Genomic DNA, 21,479 nt, shown 5'->3' on the forward strand with positions numbered 1-21,479 from the left:
GCAAAGTTGGGTCCCTATTTGAAATGAATTCACTTGAAGCTGACTTTCTCTGTACTTGCTATCCTTATATAACAAGGACCTCTTCTGTCTGATTAGTGCCTATCTCTGGTGCTAAATTGAAATTCACTTCTGGCTTATTAACAAATACTCAGTAAATGCTTGTTCAGTGAGTAAAACAAGAAATGACCATTGAATACATGTATTTGTATGACTGAGTTCCTTCTCTGCCCACCAGAGACTATCATAGCAGTCAGTTGACTATACCCCAATACAAATCAAAAAGTTAAAAAAAGAGCAATATAGCCATTGTTGTGAAACCCTCAGTTAAGCACCAGTCTTAAATATGAAGACCAGCTGCTTCTACTTAGATTTGCATTCCTTCTTTTATTCACAGAGTAACAGATTCCCTGGATACTCTTTCAGAAATTTCTTCAAATAAACAGAATCATTCTTATCCTGGTAAGATTATGATTTTGTGTTCCTAATAATTATTTCTTTCCTTTTCCTTTATTGAACATTTTTTTTATTGTAAAGTGTAAGTGTATATAGAAGAATGTATGAAATATATTTGTATAGCTATGTAATCATAAAGTGATATCTATTATCCACCCCATGGCCAAAGATGATTACCTGTAAGTCCTGAGTATTGCCCAGTCTCATCTGCCTCCCTTTTTCATATACCCTGTCTCCAGGTATCTTGCATTGTATGTGTTGTGTAGAGGTGATGGTAGTTTAATTGCTAAGTCATGTCTGACTCTTTGTGACCCCATCGACTATAGCCTGCTGGCCTTCTCTGTTCATGGGATTCTCCAGGCAAGAATCCTGGAGTGTGTTGCCATTCCCTTCTCCAGGGGATCTTTCTGACCCAGGGATCGAACCCAGGTCTCCCACATTGCAGGCAGATTCTTTACCATCTGAGCCATCTGGGAAGTCATGCTATGTAATGTTCCATTAAAATATATTGTGCTTGCTAAGTTGCTTTAGTCATGTCTGACTCATTGTGACCCTATGGACTGTAGCCCACCAGACTCCTCTGTCCATGGGGCAAGAATACTGGAGTGGGTTGCCATGCCTTCCTCCAGGGGATTGTCCCAACCCAGGGATCGAACCCACGTCTCTTACGTCTCCTGCATTGGCAGGCAGGTTCTTTACCACTAGCACCATCTGAGAAGCCCTAAAATGCAATATCCATTCTATATTTGAGTTATATCCTGTTTTTGACTATTCAGAACCTATGCCATTATCCACATTTACAAAAGTTCCTCTAGGATTGCCAGGCATGGGATATCCATATCGTCAGCCTTCCTAGTGTCTCAGACTGTCCACATGGGAATGAATGAGAGTCTCTGTCACTCCTCACCTCAGCAACAGTAGTCCCTTTTGATTTAGAAGTCTTTGCCCATCTGAAGGATGTATCTGGCATCTCCTTGTGGTTTCAATTTGCGGTTTTCAGATTACAAATGAAGTTGAGCCCGCTTCCATGTTTATGGACCCCATACATTGCCTTTTTTATGACATACCTGTTCAGATCTTCTGCTCATTATTTTTTGGGAGGGGTTAGTTTGTTTTTATCTTATTAATTTGTGGGTTTCTTTATATATTTTGGGTGCTAATATTTTGTCAGTTTTGTTTGTTGCAAGAATCTTTCCCCTTTTTTTGGCTTGTCTTTTGTCCCCTTTCCTTCCCCTTTTTGATGTCTTTTGATGAGCGAAGCTTTTAATTTTTAAGTAGTCAAAATAGCAAACTTATGTTTTTCCTTATTTTGTGACTTGGCTTTTCATCGTCTTAACAGTGTCTGTCATAGAGCAGAAGTTTTTAATTCTAATGAAGTCCAGGTTATCAATTTTTTTCTTTCATGACTTGTGCTTTTGGTTTTGTATTGAAAATGTCTTCACCAAACCCAAGGTTACCCTAATTTTCTCCTATGTTATCTTCTAGAAGTTTTATAGTTTTGTGTCTTACATTTATATCTATGATTCATTGAGTTAAGTTTTGTGAAAGGTATAAGTCTATGTCTAGATTTTTTTTTTTTTTTTTGGGATGCAAATGTTGGTTGGTCCAGCATATTGTTGAAAAGACTGTCTTTTCTCTGTTGAATTGCCTTTGCTCTTTTGTCAAAGAGCAGTTGACTGTGTTTTGTGTGAGTCTATTTCTGGGCCCTTTATTCTGTTCTGTTGATCTATTTGTCTTTTTCTTTGCTAATACCACATTGTCTTAATTACTATAGCTTTATAGAAATTCTTCAATTGTAGTAATAGACTTTGATCATCTTCCTCAATTTAGTGTTGGTTATTCTGGGCTTTTTGCCTTTCTATGTAAACATTGCAACTGGTTTATTGATGGCTACAAAATAATTTGCTGGTATTTTCATTGGGATTGCATTGAATGTATAGATGAAATTGTGAAGAACTGATGGCTTAACAGTATTGAATTTTCCTACCCATTGATATATTTAGATCTTTGATTTCTTTCATCAGTTTTATAGTTTTCCTAATATAGATTTTATGTGCATTTTATTATATTTATACCAACATGGTTCTTCCATTTTGGTGTTAATGTCAGTGGTATTGCTTTATAGTAATTCTCTTTACCTTGTATCAGCCTTCTTGTGGTTAAGTTTTTGTCTAAAAACTTTTTTTCTAGCCATTGCCTAATCTTTCTATATCCTCATGTTTTTGGAATATCTTCTAAATAGAATATAACTGGATTTACTTAAAAAAATGACAATCTTTGTCACTTAATCTGAGAGTTTTACCTATTTGCATTCATTGTATAACTAATTATTTGGATTTATTTATGTTATTTATTTTTTTCTAGTATTTCAACTTTTTTGTACTTAAATGTTTTTCTCTCTTGACTTCATCTGTTTATATTCCTACTCTCTATTTTTCTAATTTTGTTTTCTACTTGTATAAAAGTTATGCTCTATAAATATGCTTCATAGTAATTACTGTAGGTACTTTGACATACATACTTAACAAAGCCTAAAGTCAATTATTATGTTTACTCTTTTCCACATAATAGAAAATCCTTATAAATTGAGTTTTCTGTTTCTACTTTATTTTCCTCAAAAATCTCACATTATTATAATAGTTTTTATATAATTGTTATTTATTTAATTTGCCTATACATATTTACCAATATCTTCAGTCGTAAATCCTCTGAATTTCCTCTTGAAATCATTTTGTTTTTAACTCATTTGTATTCTTAAAAATTTCTATTGGTAGCAAATGCTCTCAGTTTTTAACTGTCTTTCCTAATGATAGTTTTACCAGGTAAAAGTAAAAGTTGATGGAATTTTTAGTTTGAAAGCTGTTTTCTCCCTGGACATTGACATTATCATTCTTCTGTCTCTGTCTTCTGAGAGTGTTTTGAGGAGTCAGCTATGAGTCTGTCTAATCTGTACCATTGTAGGTGGTTTCAGTTCAGTTCATTTCAGTTACTCAGTTGTGTCCAACTCTTTGTGACCCCATGGACTGCAGCACGCCAGACTTCCCTGTCCATCATCAACTCCTAGAGCTTGCTCAAACTCATGTCCACTGAGTCGGTGATGCCATCAAACCCTCTCATCCTCTGTTGTCCTCTTCTCCTCCTGCCTTCAATCTTTCCCAGCATCAGGGTCTTTTCCACTGAGTCAGGTTTTCACATCAGGTGGCCAAAGTATTGGAGCTTCAGCTTCAGTATCAGTCCTTCCAATGAATAAATATTCAGCACCAATTTCCTTTAGAATAGACTGGTTGGATCTCTTTGCAGTCCAAGGGACTCTCAAGAGTCTTTTCCAGCACCACAGTTCAGAAGCATTAATTCTTCGGCGCTCAGCTTTCTGAGTCCAACTCTCACATCCGTCCATACATGACTACTGGAAAAACCATAGCTTTGACTATACTGACCTTTGTTGGCAAAGTAATGTCTCTTCTTTTCAATATGCTGTCAAAGTTGATCATAGCTTTTCTTCCAAGGAGCAGCATCTTTTAATTTCATGGCTGCAGTCACCATCTGCAGTGACTTTGGAGCCCAAGAAAATAAAGTCTGTCTCTGTTTCTGTTGTTTCCCCATCTGTTTGCCATGAAGTGATGGTAGATGTTTTATCTTCGCTTTTTGCCTGCTTTTTAAGATCCTTTCTGTTTGCTCTATTTTGTACAGTTTTACTCTCATTGTGTCTAGGTGGAGACTTCCCTTTGTTTATTCTGTTTGGCATCTTGGGTCCTCCTGGATCTGGGAATTAGTATCTTTGATTTACTCTGTAAAATTCTTCTTCATATCCTGAAAATATTTCTTTCTTCATGCTCTTTATTATCTCCTTCTGAAACTCTGATGAGTGGGATAGTCCAGTTTTTCACTTTCCCATGCCTAGTTTACATTTCTCAGAACATTCTCTTTCTTGACTACATTCTGGATATTTTCAGAGTTACCTTTCTGTTTCTTTCTTCAGCTATGTTTATTCTACTGCCTAATTCAGCCACAAAGGCTTTTAATTATACATTTTTCATTTGTTTTCTTTTTGTAAGTCTGTGTGGTTGTTACTTATTGTCACTTATTCTTTTTCTATATTTTCAAGATTTTTTTCTTTTATGTTATTAAGCATTTTAAATATTATTACCTTTTATGTTTAATATTTCAATATCTGAAATCTTAATGAGTTTGATTCTGCCATCTATTTCTGTTGAGCCTAACTTGTGGCACTTTCTTTCCTTGTGCGCTTTGTAATTTATTGTGAAATACTTATTTTACCTACTTAGAATTTAATATATGGAAATTCTCTGAAGCCTGAGTTGATGCCTCTCAAGAAGATTATACAGGCATATCTTGTTTTATGGTGCTTTGCTTTTTTTGTGCTTCTCAGATATTATATATATATATATGTATATATATATATTTTACAAATAGAAGGTTTGTGGTAACCTGCCTTGAGCAAGTCTCTCAGCATCATTTTCCCAACAGCACTGTGCTTACTTTATGCCTCTGGGTTGCATTTTAACCCAGAGACAGGGGTTAAATTTGAAATTTTAAACTCTTTTTTAACATCAGTTTTTTTAAGTTTCATTTTTGGCTGTGCTGGTCTGTGCTGCTGCACAGGCATATCTCTGGCTGTGGCAGATGGCGGCTTCCCATTGTGGTGGCTTCTCCTGGTGTAGAGCTCAGGCCTAGGGTGCGTGGGCTTCAGCAGTTGCAGCACATAGGCTCCCAGGTTCTAGAGCACAGGCTCAAGAGCTATGGTACATGGGTTTAGTTGCTACGTAACACGTGGCAACTTCCCAGACCAGGTATTGAACCCATGTTTCCTGCATTGGCAGGCTGATTCCTTACCAGCGAGCCACCAGGGAAGCCCCAGACTTTTTTGCTATTATGACATATTTTGTGGTGGATCTGCCATCAGTAATCTTTGACGTTACTGTTGTAGTTGTTTTGAGGCATGGTGAACCTCGTTCATATAAAATGGCAAACCTGATCAATAAATCAACAAAGGTCCATCTAGTCAAGGCTATGGTTTTCCCAGTAGTCATGTATGGATGTGAGAGCTGTACTATAAAGAAAGGTCAGTGCCAAAGAATTGATGCTTTTGAACTGTCGTGTTGGAGAAGACTCTTGAGAGTCCCTTGGACTGCAAGGAGATCCAACCAGTCCATCCTAAAGGAAATCAGTCCTGAATGTTCATTGAAAGGACAGATGCTGAAGCTGAAACTCCAGTACTTTGGCCACCTGATGCGAAGACCTGACTTAGTGGAAAAGACCCTGATTCTGGGAAGGATTGAAGGTGGGAGGAGAAGGGGACGACAGAGGATGAGATGGTTGGATGGCATCATCGACTCAATGGATATGAGTTTGAGTAAACTCCGAGAGTTGGTGATGGACGGGGAAGTCTGGCGTGCTGCAGTCAATGGGGTCACAAAGAGTCGGATACAACTGAAACGACCGAACTGAACTGAATCAATACATGTTGTTGTTCTGACTTGCTCCACAACTGGCTGTTACTCCATCTCGTTCCCCCTTCTTGGGCCTCCCCGTCCCCTGAAAACCAACAGTATTGAAAGTAGGACAATGAAGAACCCTACAATGGCCTCTGAGTGTTCAAGGAAAGGAAAAGTCTCACGTCTCCCACTTTAAATCAAAAGTTGGAAATGATTACAGTTAGTGGGGAAGGCACGTCAAAAGCAGAGATAGGTCAAAAGCTGGCCTTTTGTACCAACGGTTAGCCATGTTGTGACTGCAGAGGAAAAGTTCTTGAAGGAAACTAAAGTGAGCACGCAGATGGTAAGAAACAACCTTATTGCTGATGCAGAGAAAGGTTTAATGGTCTGGAGAGAAGATCAAAGCAGCCACAACATTCTCTGAAGCCAAAACCTAATCCAGAGCAAGGCCCTAAACTCTCTTCAATTCTGTGAAGGCCGCGAGAGGTGAGGAAGCTGCAGAAGAAAAGATTTGAAGTCAGAAGAGGTTTATTGATGAGGTCTAAGGAGAGAAGCCGTTTCCATAAGGTCAAAGCACAAAGTGAAGCAGCACGTGCTGATGTAGAAGCTGAAGCAAGTTATCCAGAAGATCTGGCTAGCTCATTAATGAAAGTGGCTCCACTAAACAGTGGGTTTTCACTGTAGACATGGGTACATGTGTGTGCTCAGTCCTGTCCAACTCTTTGCAACCCCATGGACTGTAGCTCACCAGGCTGCTCTGTCCATGGGATTTTTCCAGGGAAGAATACTGGAGTGGATTGCCATTTCCTCCTCCAGAGGACCTTTCCAACCCAGGGATTGGACCCATGTCTCCTACCTTGGCAGGTGGATTCTCTACCACTGAGCCACCTGGGAATCCCTCAGTGTAGATGATACAGTCTTGTATTGGAGAAGATGTCATCTAGGACTTTCACAGCTAAAGAGGAGAAGTCAATATGAGGCTTCAAAGAAGGGGTAGCCTTTTAAGAAAATGATTGATTTGACTGCATCAGGTCTTAATTGTGACATGTGGGCTCTTTAGTTGTGGTATGAAAACTCTAAGCTGTGGCATGTGGGATCTAGTTCCCGGACCAGGGATCAAACCAGGGCTCCCTGCATTGGAAGCTCAAAGTCTTAGCCACTGGGCCATCAAGGAAGTCTAGGCTGACTTCCCTGTTAGTGGCTAACGCAGTGGGTAACTTTGTTGAAGTCAGTGCCCATTTACCATTCTGAAAATCTTAGGGTGCTTAAGAATTATGTTAAATCTACTCTGCCTGTGCTCTATAAATGGCACAATAAAGCCTGGAGGACAGCACATCTATTTATAACATGGCTTACTGAATATTTTAAGCTCACTGTTGAGGCCTACTGCTCAGAAAAAAAGATTCCTTTCAAAATATTACTGCTCATTGACAAAGCACTTGGTCACCCAAGAGCTCATGATGGACATGGACAATAAAATTAATGTTGTTTTCATGCCTGCTAGCACAACATCCATCCTGTGAGTCAAGGAGTCATTTTGATACTTCCAACTCTTAGTATTTAATAAATTCTTTTCATAAAGCTATGGCTACCAGAGATAGAGATTCTTCTCTTAGGTCTGGGCAAAGTTCATTGAAAACCTTCTGGAAAGGATTCACCACTTTAGGTGCCATTAAAAATATTCATGATTCATGGGAGGAGGTTCAAATATCAACATTAATGGAAATTTGGCAGAAGTTGATTGCAGTCCTCATGAATGACGTTGAGGGGTTCACAACTTCAGTGGAAGAAGTAACTGGAGATGTGGTAGAAATAGCAAGAGAGCTAGAAATGGAGCCTGAAGATGTGACTGAATTGCTGCAGTTGCTAAGAGTCAGACACGACTGAGCGACCTCACTTTCACTTTTCACTTTCATGCATTGGAGAAGCAAATGGCACCCACTCCAGTGTTCTTGCCTGGAGAATCCCATGGATGGAGGAGCCTGGTAGGTTGCAGTTCATGGGGTCGCTAAGAGTCGGACACGACTAAGTGACTTCACTTTCACTTTTCACTTTCATGCATTGGAGAAGGAAATGGCAACCCACTCCAGTGTTCTTGCCTGGAGAATCCCAGGGACAGGGGAGCTTGGTGGGCTGCCATCTATGGGGTCGCACAGAGTCAGACACGACTGAAGTGACTTAGCAGCAGCAGCATAATAAAACTGGAACAGATGAGATATTGCTTCTTGTGGATGAACAGAGAAAGTGGCTTGTGGAGGGGGAATCTACTCCTGGTGAAGATGCTGTGAAGATTGTTGAAATGACGATAAAGGATTTCAAACAGTACATAAACTCAGTTGATACAGCAGCAGCAGGGTTTGAGTGGATTGACTCCAATTTTGAAAGAAGTTCTACTGTGGGTAAAATGCTATCAAGCAGGCATGCTGCACAGAGAAATCATTTGTGAAGGAGTCAATTGATGTGGCAAGCTTCACTGTTGCCTTATTTTAAGAAATTGCTGCAGCCACCCCAATTTTTAGCAACCTTCACCCTGATCAGTCAACAGGCATCAACATCAAGGCAAGACCTTCCACCAACAAAAAGATTGTGACTCACTGAAGGCTCAGATGATGGATAGCAGTATTTAGCAATAAGGTATTTTTACATTAAGGTACATGCATTTTTTTAAAAAGACATAATGCTATCACACACTTAATAGACTACAGTGTAGTGTAAACTTTTATATATGCCGGGAAACCAAAAAGTCTGTGACTCACTTTGTTGAGATATTTGCTTTATTGTGGTGGTCTGGAACCGACCCTGCAGTATCTCTGAGGTGCGCCTATATTTACTTCTGCCAGTTGCCTACAAGGCACTGCCAACTTTATTTACATTCTCTGCAGTGTTGTTGCCTGTATATTACACAGATAAAATGAATTGCCTTCTGCCTGGTGGGTTTGACACAGGCTGCTTTCCTTTGTGTTCATCTGAGTGGTGCTTCATTGTGTTTCTCATTTAACTTTACACTGAGGATGAACTGCTTAAGACCCTCGCTTTTGTCAGAACCCCATCTTGGCAGGCCCCAGGTTCTCCAGAGGGTCAGTCTAGTCCTGGGGTACAGGGTGGTGGATTGTTTGGGGGGAACCTCTCATGGTTTCTCTTTTGGTTTTTGGCCTTTTTGGAACTGTGCCACTTGTATGAGCTCAACAGTATTTTTCTTTTTTCTTTTTTTTTAAAGATTATTGTTGTTTTAAATTATACTTGCTTCATTCAAGAGATTCATTCAGCACATCTGGTGTGCTGTAACTGCCAGAATTGGAAATCCCATTCTTTTTTAAACACATCTTTTAAAAAATTTACCTTTTGTGAAGTCTTCTTGTTCTTTTTTTTTATTTTTTAAAGAACTCTGTCATTTGGGGATGCCAAAAACCAGAAGCTCTGAAATTGATTGTTCACAATATACTTAGTAATAGTGTTCTTAAAACTATTTTTATCCTATTTTTAAATGTGATTTATCAAGATTATAATATTTGAGAGTAAAAAGATTCAACTCTATCAGTGCATAATCTGATTTTGTTTGGTATTCAGGAAAGTTTATAATAAAAGCTTCCGAAAGTAGCGTCATGATCTTGACTTACTCACGTAGTGCGTGGTTTGATAAGAAAGGTGAAATAGCAGTTGTCAAGAAATCTGCACTCATGTTACACTCCACATGCACTTACTTTCTTTTCTGCCTGTTTTCAGAGAGCCATTTAGTAAAACAGGAGTCTATAGAAGAAATGATAAAAGAACTTTCAACAAGAACTGCGAATTTGTGATTTATTTTTCCTCTTCTGACCTTGACTCTCATATTTAGGTTTTAGGAGAAGTTTCAGTACAACTTCTGCTTCTTCCCAAAAAGAGCTTAACAGAAGAAATGCTTTTGCCAAGTGAGTATTAAGAAGATTTAGAAAAACATCTTTGAAGATGAACATGACAGGATTCTGTGAAGGAAGAAAAGTAGAATTTTGTATCTTTTACGTTGCATGGTAGAATTTTAACACCTAGGAGAAAAGGTGTGATGAGTGTGTCAGTGAGAAGAATTCTTCGTCTCTCCTTTGCAAGCTCAATTAAAAATGCCACCAATGACTAAAGGTAGTATCCTGAATATATTTTCAAAGAGGCTTAGTACTATTAATAAAAGTTGGAGGAATTTACATTTTGTGTTATCTTTGAATAGGGTGGATTGATTTTACACTCTGTTTACTTAATTAGAGAATCGACTTACTATTTTGGGGAGTCCATAAAAGAAATGTCAGGCCTATTTGCATAAGGTAATCTTACTATTATTTTAAAAAATATTCCTGCTTCCTCTTGTAGAATGTACTGCTCAAAAGGCTTTTATTGTTGTTTCTTTGTAGATAGAATCTCCTTTTTCTCTTTCTCATTTGTATTTATTTCCCCCAGACCCACTTTATTTCATCTAATAGTTATCTGAAACTTTCAGAAACTTAAAAAAGTTTTTTTTGAGGAATATGAGGCTCTTCTAGACTGATTGGGTTAAGGAGTTTTTTATTTTTTTCCATTTTAAATTCTTCCAGTTACTCTGTGAACTGTGCCCCGGGAGGCAGTGGGGAGCGTCTAGCTGAGTTAGGGACATGCACTAGATGTGGGGTCCTCAGAGCCACCTGGAACTACAGCCCATGCATGAGAACTTACCAAACAGATGAGCACCAGTCAGGCAGTTCATGTAATCAGCTGGTCTGAAGTTACTGGGAAGCCTCACAAAGAGCTGAGATGTCACGTGAGAACCCTGACGGGAACTGAGGCACTATCAGGTACAGTTGAGCAGAGCTGGGTGGATTTGGTTTTGTTTCTACCCCTTCCTCACAACCTTTACCGACTGTGAGATTTTGAAATTGGTCTCCTCACTTGACTAGCTGAAAGAATTTTAAGGGCAATAACTTTATGCTCCAGTTTGTTGAAGATATTCAAGAGTTCTTAGGCAGAATGGAAGAAATTACTAAGAAGAGACAACGAGGATATAAAGGATTTCGAAGGGGGAGAGGTATCAAAATCAGTGGCAAGATGTTGGTGAGTGAAAGAGCGTGATACAGAGAAACCAGGGAAGGAGAGAGAGATCTGAACCGTGGGGATGATACAGCAGGCGGATATGTACAAGATGATGTGTTGACATGAGAAGAAAATATCAACACTTTTGTTGGTTTTCCTTGAAAATAAAAATAAAGGATGCTTTACTCATCCTTCTACAGATTGACACTAGTACCTGTTTTTTTATTTTTTTAACTTTTTTTTCTGTTTTTTTTTTAAAGCATACTCTTATTGAGGAAATATAATCTATTTAAAATGTAAATTTTGCCATATTATTATCTTTCAACATTTTCTCAATTATTAATACTCATTGTGGTTGTGAGCAAGAGCCTGGCCTTTGTCCTTGAATAGCTCGGATCTGAACACCAGCACTCCTCTTTGCCACCTCTCTGACCTTGTGCATATAGCTTAACTGTTTTAATTCCTCACTGGTTGGGTGAGGTCGGATGAGATAATATATGTGTTTAGCACATAGTAAGTGCTCAAGAAGTGGCAGATACTGTCACGTAAAATTCAGAGTAATTTCATCAAGTTGCCAAAAGATATCACTTTGGGGAGGATACACACACACACACACACACACACACGTATTATGTATTTCTTTGTTAACTTTATCATTATATTTGTACATTCAACGTGGTAAATAATCTTTTTCCCATTGCATTTTAAAACTCGGATTTATCGGATGTGGCATAGGACAGGCTTTTTACCTCAGTTTTCCTACCCAGAAAATTAGAGTGCTCTTTCTTTCTCCAGCATTAATAGGTAGAAGTATGTAGAAATGAGACGCAGTGTGTGATAATGTATTTAAAAATACATTAAGAGTGAAATAAAATGGAAAACAAGCAGGACCCAGATTCTGCTCACAGTCAGGCTCCATGTAGTTTTGGTAACAGGTTCTTTGTTATCTCTGCTGTGTGGCCAGGATAAGGGTTTCTCTTGGTGGAGAGATGGTGTGGACGGTGGGTGGATGGCTTCATGGTGGTGGTTTCTGGGTGACTGTTTTGGGAGGTCTCAGGTTATAGAGCAACAAGATCCTGGTCATATTTCTACTGGGGGCAGGTTTCAGGATTAGTTACTTGCAGGGACTGGAAGAAGCTCTAGGCAGTACTGGCATAAGGCCGTGTCTGGGCTGCATGTGGAAGCCTGGTAGTTGTGTCATCAGGTCATGTGGGTGGCAGGTGCTTGGAGGCAGTACCTTGTAAGTAATGTTTTGTTGTAGAGGAAAGGAGAGGAATCCTGTTCTAGGCAACTAAGATCCTTCCTGATGTTAGTGACAAGGGGGAGTGGCGAACCCTTAAATGTAACTGGAGTTCCTTCGTAGAAGGGGTGTGTGTGTATGTCCAAAGCTGTGGATTAAGTTTTAAAAATGGTTTTCAAGTAAAGAAATATTTGAAAGGTAAACAAAAGGTAATTTTAATTTACCACGGCCAAATACCAGGTTTCATTCTTTTTGCTTCATTAAATAGGTATAAAATGTGTGTGCACATATATAATTTGCTAGTGAAATCTTAAATCCAGGTGAGGGTAGCATTAAAATTGCCCAATGAGAAAAACTTTAAGCAACAGTATATCCTAATATTGTTGCATAGGATAGGAAAGATCCAGTTGTGAATGCTGAGCATGCTGTGTGGTGAGTGACTTGTGGACCTGGCCGTGGAGGGGAGCATGGCACACGGCGTCGCGTGGCTTCATGCTGAAGCATCTCCCTCGGTCCCCTGTGCGCAGGTCGAAACCCCCCCTGCACCGCAGCTGGAGCAGCAGCTCGACGGCCGGCGGCCTGGAGGGTAGCGTGAAGCTGCACGAGGGCTCCCAGGTCCTCCTCACCAGCTCCAACGAGATGGCCACCGTGAGGTACGTGGGCCCCACTGACTTCGCCTCAGGGATCTGGCTGGGCCTGGAGCTTCGAAGCCCCAAGGGAAAGAATGACGGGGCAGTGGGAGACAAACGGTACTTCACCTGCAAGCCCAACCACGGGGTGCTTGTGAGGCCCAGCAGAGTGACCTACCGGGGAATAAACGGGTCCAAGTTGGTGGATGAGAATTGTTGAGTTAGGCTTCTACAGTATTATAATAAATGAGCTTACACACGCACACACACACACACACACACACACACAATAAAAAGTCCATGACTAATGGTTTACTTCATTTAGCCATTATTTAAAATTTGAAAATACAACTATCTTCATATAGACATTATAACAATTCAGAGAGACCCCTTTAAAAAGCTCGAAATGTGAACTGTAGGAATTATGGGTCTCTTAAAACAATGTAAAAATAAGATTTTTTTTCTTAAAGCTTTTAAAGCTTTAGACCCAAGAAAATTCTTAAACTTGGGGAAAATGTGCCAAGAGGTGACTGACTGATGTTGCTTATTGTGTCTCATTTTTGCACAGAATAGTGGATTTTCCATATACCATCATTGTACAGGTTTTCACTAGCTTTGGTTAATGTTAAGACGATCACATGGCCTTGTCTGGAGTTTTTCTTTCTTTCTGTACCATTGAGGACAAGGCGAGAGTAGCAGCTGGATGATGTGCGTTTTTCTTGTCTTTGGGTTTAGTTATTTGCCCTTCTGGGAATGTCCCACCTACAGACACTTAAGAGCTGTGGGGGTAGATGGCCCCCGGGGCTCTGGAGCTGGACCTCTCCTGCCGCGGGGTTCTGAAGCTGCTGCTCCTCACCTCCTCCCAGCTGGTGAGGAGGACCTCATGAGCTAGCTGGTCACCAGACCATCCAGCTGGAATGTAGGTCTCCCCACCTGTGGCCTGGGCGCTTGCTGCTGCCCAGTGTGTCAGCTCAGATCTTTTTCTGTGTTGGTGACTGCCTCATCTGGAGGAGCTTCAAATCCCACGATTAGGTTCCTGAATTCAAGTCACAATTGGAACTATTTGCACATATTTAACTTCCTTATTAGACATATCTATAAAACACACACGCGAAGCACTTTGAAAATAAAACATGATGCACTTTCCTCTTTGTGGAGAATTTGCCATCATTTCCTCTGGGGATGAAAAATATAAAAAAAAATATATTTGAGACAGAGCAAATTAAGATATGTTAAGAATGTAGTAGCTATTCATTTAAATGGTTATGGTTTTTGGTGTTTTGTTTTATTATTCATAAGATTGGTGTTGCCTTTGCTGTTGCTGCTGGTTTCATGTTTTCGATTGTTGTGGAATTCAGCCTGTTATAAAGCTGCAGAGCTGTATCATGTCTTTATTTTCCTTTTGAGTACATGTTAACAAACTAAGCTTCATAATAGAGTGATGTAATAATGCAAAACATTTGTGTTGTGGATATGTATTGAAGTTTGTCCTATATGTGCAAAGATTTATCTTTTATCGTAGATATTCAGACTCTAAATGACCACAGAAATATCAGAGCAGTTTGCTTTATAAGATAAAAAGCATCCTTCAAAATGGAGCTTGCTGTGTGCTTTAGAAAGAATACATTGAACTATTTTGCAATATACTGTTTAAAATCTAAATTCTGTTGCTTTGCTGCCTTTTTTTAAAAAGTATGAAATTTCAAATATTGCTAGAGCTATTTTCCTGAAATACATTTGCAAAGTAAGGCTGCTTTATAATCAAGGAATATTTTTGACTGAAGAAAGTGACTGTACTATGATTCAAAAGTAAACTTATTTTATTATATAGTTTATTTCTTAAAAACTCTATTTATATCTTACCATGAAATCCATGACTACACTGAACTTGGGTGTCCATAATTCTTCCTGTTAAATGCAAAACCCTATAAGTTAGTAATGTCAATACTGAATTTATTTTGAGGTTAGACAACCAATTGTTCTCATATTTAGATTAGGATTATTAAATCCATGTAATGTGTATGTTTACATATACTGAACATAAAAATTAGGTGTTTTCATTTGTGTTTTGCTTCTGTCATTCAAAGTTCACATCTTGAGCATTAATAAAAAGGGAAGCTGTTTTGGTTTGGAGTGGCATGTTGTCATTGACCCTGCCTGCCGTACCTTTTCTCAGGTACTCAGGTTACATATGCTTTGTGTTTAATTTTTTTTCTTCTTACAGTAATGACTTGGATTTGTCCTATACCTATTGAGAGTCTTAAAAAGTGCCATGCTTCTACTCAGCAAATAAAGTTATGTTTTCAGCTACTTTCTTACTCCTTTGTTTTGATGCACAGAGAGTCATTTAAGAAATTAATATATTTCTGTGGTTTTCTAAAATTGCTTACTTACCTTTTATACCAGTGGGATTTCATTTATTTAGAGTAGGATAGAAAACTTTGAGTTTACAGATTTAAAATTATATATAAATAAGTGTCTACCTCCTACTGAAAGGCTTTTGTTTCTGTATTTAAAGGTAATTTGGTGGCAGTATGTTTAAGTGCTTTAAACGTGTTCAGATACAGACATTTGCAGTCTAAGCTGAGACACTAACCGTGGTGAGTCCCTCGCACCGTCCTCTCCTGAGCTTCTTAGCGCTCTCACGCGTTATCATTCTACTTAGCATTTACCACCCGTGGTTATGTTCAGCTTTGTGCTCATTGAGGGGTGGGTTCTAATTGTTTTGTTCATGGCTTCATCCCTAACACTTGGAATAGTACTTGGTACCTAGTACCTGCTGAGGAAATGCTGCTGAATGCGCCAAGGCAGTGGAGGCCGTCGATGGTTTACAGTAGAGGGCACCAGCTTCGGCCAGGTGGGCTTGAGAGGCCAGGCCACGGACAGGTACGTTTTGCTGGGAAGGGAGGACAAGGGACAAGAAAGGTTTGAATCATGGTAGCCCACCTTCACCCCAGACAGTGACGTGCTGGGTGTCAAGGGCAGAAAAGGGGACAGGAAGGACAGTGTGGCCACCTAATTGCCTATCTGTTTTCCCTGGGCCAGCCCTGAATTTCCGTTGTGCTGTGATGCTAATTCAGAGGACACAGTAACATGTGTGCTCTAACACAGAGAGGGTGGACTGGATCTCAGCCACGTGTATACAGCATTGGTTTCTGGAGTCAGGCATTTTCATTTCAGAGTTTTATTTTGGACCTACCTATTTAGACTATGTGATATTATTTAAACCACATTGACCAATGGCTAGAGACCTACCATTAGGATCATCTTAATTAGGCTATAGATCCAGTAATTAACTGTTCACTGGACATTTGTTATCTAAATGATTGACTCAGAGACATATAATACATTTCATTGCATGACAAGCAAGTAGGAGAATTTTTTATTTTTCTTCATGCCCTTTGCATTTTTATTTCAGAGTTTTATTTTGGACCTACCTATTTAGACTATGTGATATTATTTAAACCACATTGACCAATGGCTAGAGACCTACAGTGTTAAGAATCATCTTAATTAGGCTATAGATCCAGTAATTAACTGTTCACTGGACATTTGTTATCTAAATGATTGACTCAGAGACATATAATACATTTCATTGCATGACAAGCAAGTAGGAGAATTTTTTATTTTTCTTCATGCCCTTTGCTTTACTACACTCATTTATTATACAAACATAGTAGTTAATACAAAGCTCACATTATCACAAATGATTTTAGTAACTGGTTAGTAATATCCCTTGGTACATAGGCCCTTATTTACAAACAATGTCACATAAGCTGCTTGAATACACAACAGACATTCTTAATGGAGACTGTGTGGGGTTTGAACAAGTTACGTAAGTTGTGTTAAGATTTTATTACAAGCAGAATATGATGCCTTTGCATAGGCAAAAATAATTTTCTTATAGCAAAATTTTTGCCAGTTCTCCTTTTTACAGGAGGGAGAAAGAAATTTATGTGGAGGAGTTAGTGGATGGGCACATTACTGACGACAATGTATTTTCATTATGCGTGGTAGAAATGAAACTCTTCTGCTCATAGCCTTTTCCCTTGAGGAGAAAGGCACGGATTAGGGGTAGGATCCTTTTTTTCTTCTCATTCTTTAAAATATAACAGAATTTTCATGATAAAGCAGCAGTAGGTCTTGTCATTTTTTAGTTCCAATTGGAAAGCGTGGTCTTGATGCCGAGGAGGGGCTGGCTATAAGTTCTGAGCTGTGTTAGTAAAGACACTCTAGGTGTTTAAATGAGGCTGTTTAGCTAAAACATAACCTGTGTCCAGTGATCACTACCATCATTTGACCAGCGATCATGAATATGATTTAATTTCAGCTCTAAAATCCTTCACGAACCCCCAAGTGTCAAGCTTGTTGCTCCTGTAAATATTCAGGTCTTCACATGCACACTTTGTATGCCTCTGTTCTCAGAGGAACCGGTCTCAGGACTGGATATTTTGTCAGAGTTGTTTGAATTGGATAAATTAAATTAAATTAAATTAAATTAAATTAAATTAAATAGGGAGTCTCAGGAAGCTACTTGCGCTGAACTGAATTTGAAGCATCCCTAAAGTTTAGGAAGTTTAAATATCTACATGCAGTGTTCTCTTTGACCTGTGTTGATCTCATAGAAGCTAAGTTCTTTCAGCTCTAGCCTGAGAGAGGCATTACTTGAAGAACCCTTACCTTCCCAAAGACCAAATCAATGATTTTTCATGTAACAAATCAAATAAGACTGACATGGAAATGAATCATGTTAAAATTACGTGCACAGTTTCAAGTCATCCTTTTTATTCTTTGTCTACTGTGACTTCTGAGATTCAGCTTAAGTCTTAGTCAACAGTGTTGATGATATTGGCTGTCCCTGACAGTTTTCATTATGAAGGATAGGTGTTGCTATGCAATATCTTTGGGAGAATATCCTAATGTGGATTTTTGAATGAATTTTAATAGTCATAAAAATTCCATATTGATGGCAGGGGAAAGTGGATTTTGCATTATACACAACAGAGAAGAGGATGAAAGTAAACATTTTCAGTCTCCTTTATTGAACCTGCCAGTAAAAATGAATTTCTAATAATCCCAATAGATTATATGTACTTCTTAAAAATGTGATTTTTCTCAAGCGATCTTTTCTCTTTCTTGCAGGGACTGAAGCTTAGGGAATTAAGAAATAGCATGAGGTTTCTTGGGGTCTCACTTCATACTCCCTGATTTGAGACAGAGGAAAATCCAGTCCATGTCCTGCTTTAGTTCGCTTTCTTTTACAAAACATCACCTGCTGCTTACTGGTTACGTTCATGAAGAAAAATAATTGATCTTTAATCTTACTTCGCTGAGAACTGTGAAATACCACATAAATATTACTGTGGAATAAAGAAAAAACATTTAAAAATCTTTTTCTCAACTGTTAGATACACTAACATGTAGAAAATTGCCTGCAGTTGTCACAGTCTTCTGTTTTGGTGGGACCCTTGAATTGGCTATCTTTTGGGGATTCCTTATTTCTAGATCCACTATAAAGCTATATAATCCAGCAGTTTTCTAAAAATTGCCCTCCAGTGGCAGTGGGTGTCTCCACAAAGTTGAGAAGAGAGATTCTAACCAATCTGATGGTGGTTGGGAGAGAGGACTCTAGTTACTATGAATTCCTCATCATAAATGGTTCCACGATGTTTGTTGAGGGAGGCCTGACTCCATGGACACGCCTGGTCTCCAACAAGCGGCTCATCATGGGCTCTGTTACTCTGGGAATGGTCATGGACAGACAGTACATGAGCTCTGTCATTGAGTATTAGGCATGGTAAAAGAGAACCTTCGAGTGATAAGTCACATGATTTTACTTTGCTCATGAGGCTGCCACTGTAGCAAATGTAACAAAAGAGAAATAAGTGGTGTCATGGTGAGTGTGAAGGTCATTACGATGATTTTCATAGTCCTGTGTCAGCTTTGCTTCTTCCAGGAAACCATCTAGGATTAACCTCATTTTGCTATGTTAATGATTTTATGATTTATTAAAGACATCTTTGAATAGAACAATAAACAGATAACTGATGCTAAACTTCTTTCTGGTCTCCTTTTGAATGAAGATTAAATATACTTTGCATCACTGGCATTGTGCACTGAATTAATTGGCTTTCGCTTTGAATGAATTAAGAGTCTCTCTCTCTGTCTCTCTCTCTCTCACACACACACACATACACACCCCTACCAACTGTGGGCCAGATGTTGGGATTTACCTTACACAGAAGTGAAGTCTTGCAGAATCAGACTTCAGAGCTGGAAGGGGGCCTTTGAGACCAAACTGCTTATGTTCTTAAATGAGAAAGTGAGACTTTAACTTGCTGGAGTCATGTAGGTAGGTAATTGCTGTCTAATACCTATACTCAACTCCTGTACTCGGTCTGCATGCTACTTCTCAAATAATCGATGAGTGCTAAGCCATGCAAAATATTACAACCGGGTGAGGTTTTTATCAGTCTGATAATCGTCTGTACTGGCAAATAACCGCTCACAATGTAAGTGCTCTAGGGAGCACTAATATACTAAGGCTTAGTGGGTTCATTTAGTAAGACTGCCTTTCAACTAACACTGGCTGAAAAAGTCGCCTGCCCAATGAGGCTTTTAGTGATGGCAGGATAACTTATTTTGAGTAATTGCTTTCAGGGAGGCAGTAGGCCTTTGTAGATGAATGGAGTGGGGTAACTGCTGGAGCACAGGTCAAACAGAGGGATCTGCGGAATGGACAGGGCAGAGTACTGCAGATAGATGCGGTATCTGGGGTTCTCCTGAGGCGAGCCTGGTGGTGCCATCTTTACGTGGAAAGGTAACACGCTCATTTACATTTACTGAACGCTGAAGCCATGTTCCTCCCTCCCCCAACACTATGTCATATTATTTCCTTACACTGAGCTTTTCAAATGTTTTAAAAGTTATTAACTTAGAGCTAAAAATAGCTTTTGTTTGAGTGGTGCATTAAAAATTAAATACACCTACTCAGGATACTAAATCAAAACAGAATCTTAATAGAAGCCTTACTATTTGTTCTCAATAATTATCTTTTAGGGCATCTTGTGGAAGTTTATAGGAATTTCTGGTTTTTGTTTTATATGTTCACACAATAGCACAGGGAACCATCTGCTGCAGTGAAATTAGCAAAGTCAAGTTGTGTGTTCTTTGGGGACCCAATTAAAAAGTCATTAGCTAAAGACAGATTGACAACGCACTTCACACATTTTATGAATCTTGCCATGGGAAGTCTGTTATTCAGAGTAGTCTAAATTCATAAGCATCATGTTTTAGGTCTACAAAGCTCATGTGAATTTTAATTCTACTATTACTAGAGGAAAATCTGTTAAAATAGCCTGATCACTTAGAATTTTTAGTGGTACACGTGTGCTCAGTCATGTCTGCCTCTTTTCGGCCCCATGGACTGTAGCCCTGCTGGGTTCCTCTTTCCATGAGATTCTCCAGGCAAGAATACAGGAGTGGGTTGCCATTTCCTCCTCCAGGGGATATTCTCCACTGAGGAATTGAACTCGTGTCTTCTTCAACTCCGGCACTGTAAGCAGATCCTTTACCACTGAGCCGCTGGGGATTTTTGGTGGTGCGCCCAGTGAATCTGGAGGTAAAAGCCCCAAGTGTTATGGAATAAAGTTAATCTGTGGTTATGTGATATCTTAGAGCTGTAGAGTTTATCAAAAACTATATGGAGAGGCCAGACACTTTAAAAAGAATTCATCAAATTGATTAAATGTCTTCCTCTGTTGCTCATTTTTTAACACTAAGTGTAGCAGAGAGTCTTCACACTCTTCTTTTGAGCTGAAAGGACTTGGTTCTGGTAGAGTTCTTGCTACTGTCATCAAACAGCTGACAGGTGAAGCACACTCGGCACAGAAGGGGAGCTGGGAGGACCAGATGGACTAGTGGGAGGGCAGGCGTATAGAGACACATGCCGTCTTTTGAAATTCTCCCCACAATCAACCCAATTCATTAAGGAATTCAAGAGGTGTGAGGGAGTGCTTGTGCTTTCAGTTTATAATCTCCCTGAGGGACAGGGAGAAAGGGACGTTATTATCCTCATTTTGTATATGGAGACACTGAGGTACAGACAGATCTGAGAACCCATAGACAGCCAGGACGCACATCCTAACTGGACCTGAAGAATCTGGTCTTTCAACTACCACGTAGATCTTACTCTTTCTAAAAAAATAAAAGTTTGTTCCTGATATATTGACCTGCTAAAATATTGAAGTACCACCTATTGATAAACTAGTCATTCCTCACAAATTGTCAGTTTCCCAATGGAATGATTATGAACTTATGATGAGCTTCTTTATAGATATGGAACATGAATAGTTATACTAGCTTATGGCTTAATTAATGTAACTTCTACAGACTTTAATTGTGCCTGTCCATGTTCTAGGTGGAATTTTCCATCATAATTAATAAATATGTGAGTCCATAGCATCAGTATGAATTGCTGGAGCCATATGGCAGGAGTGCTGATACCTGGGCGATTAGCAAGTTAAATGAAACATCTTGAGGTCATCATATCTCAGTGTGGAGTTGTTTATTATCCATGTATACAGGCTTTTAAGACTGGACTACCATTTACATGAAAACTGATACCAATAAAGACGATTAGAGAGAATCAACAAATCAATCTCCGTGGTA

At 39.1% G+C, this 21,479-nt stretch overlaps 1 protein-coding gene across 6 annotated transcripts in view; it reads left to right on the forward strand.

Annotated features, from left to right (window-relative positions):
* Positions 1–21,479, forward strand: part of CLIP4 (CAP-Gly domain containing linker protein family member 4) — a 73,309-nt gene that overhangs the window by 50,619 nt on the left and 1,211 nt on the right. For 2 of the 6 annotated variants that reach the window (XM_069582884.1, XM_069582888.1), the window contains 3 exons: positions 395–459; positions 9,745–9,817; positions 12,708–15,119. In XM_069582884.1, the coding sequence (XP_069438985.1) occupies positions 395–459; positions 9,745–9,817; positions 12,708–13,029 (460 nt within the window). In that variant the 3' untranslated portion in view covers positions 13,030–15,119. Of the gene's footprint in view, positions 1–394; positions 460–9,744; positions 9,818–12,707; positions 15,120–15,327; positions 15,410–15,568; positions 15,696–17,951; positions 18,865–21,479 lie in introns of those variants that run through there. The other 4 variants (XR_011255569.1, XM_069582885.1, XM_069582887.1 and 1 more) reach the window with 4 other exon arrangements.

Source organism: Ovis canadensis, chromosome 3, assembly GCF_042477335.2.
Source record: "Ovis canadensis isolate MfBH-ARS-UI-01 breed Bighorn chromosome 3, ARS-UI_OviCan_v2, whole genome shotgun sequence".
Lineage (NCBI taxonomy): Eukaryota > Metazoa > Chordata > Mammalia > Artiodactyla > Bovidae > Ovis > Ovis canadensis.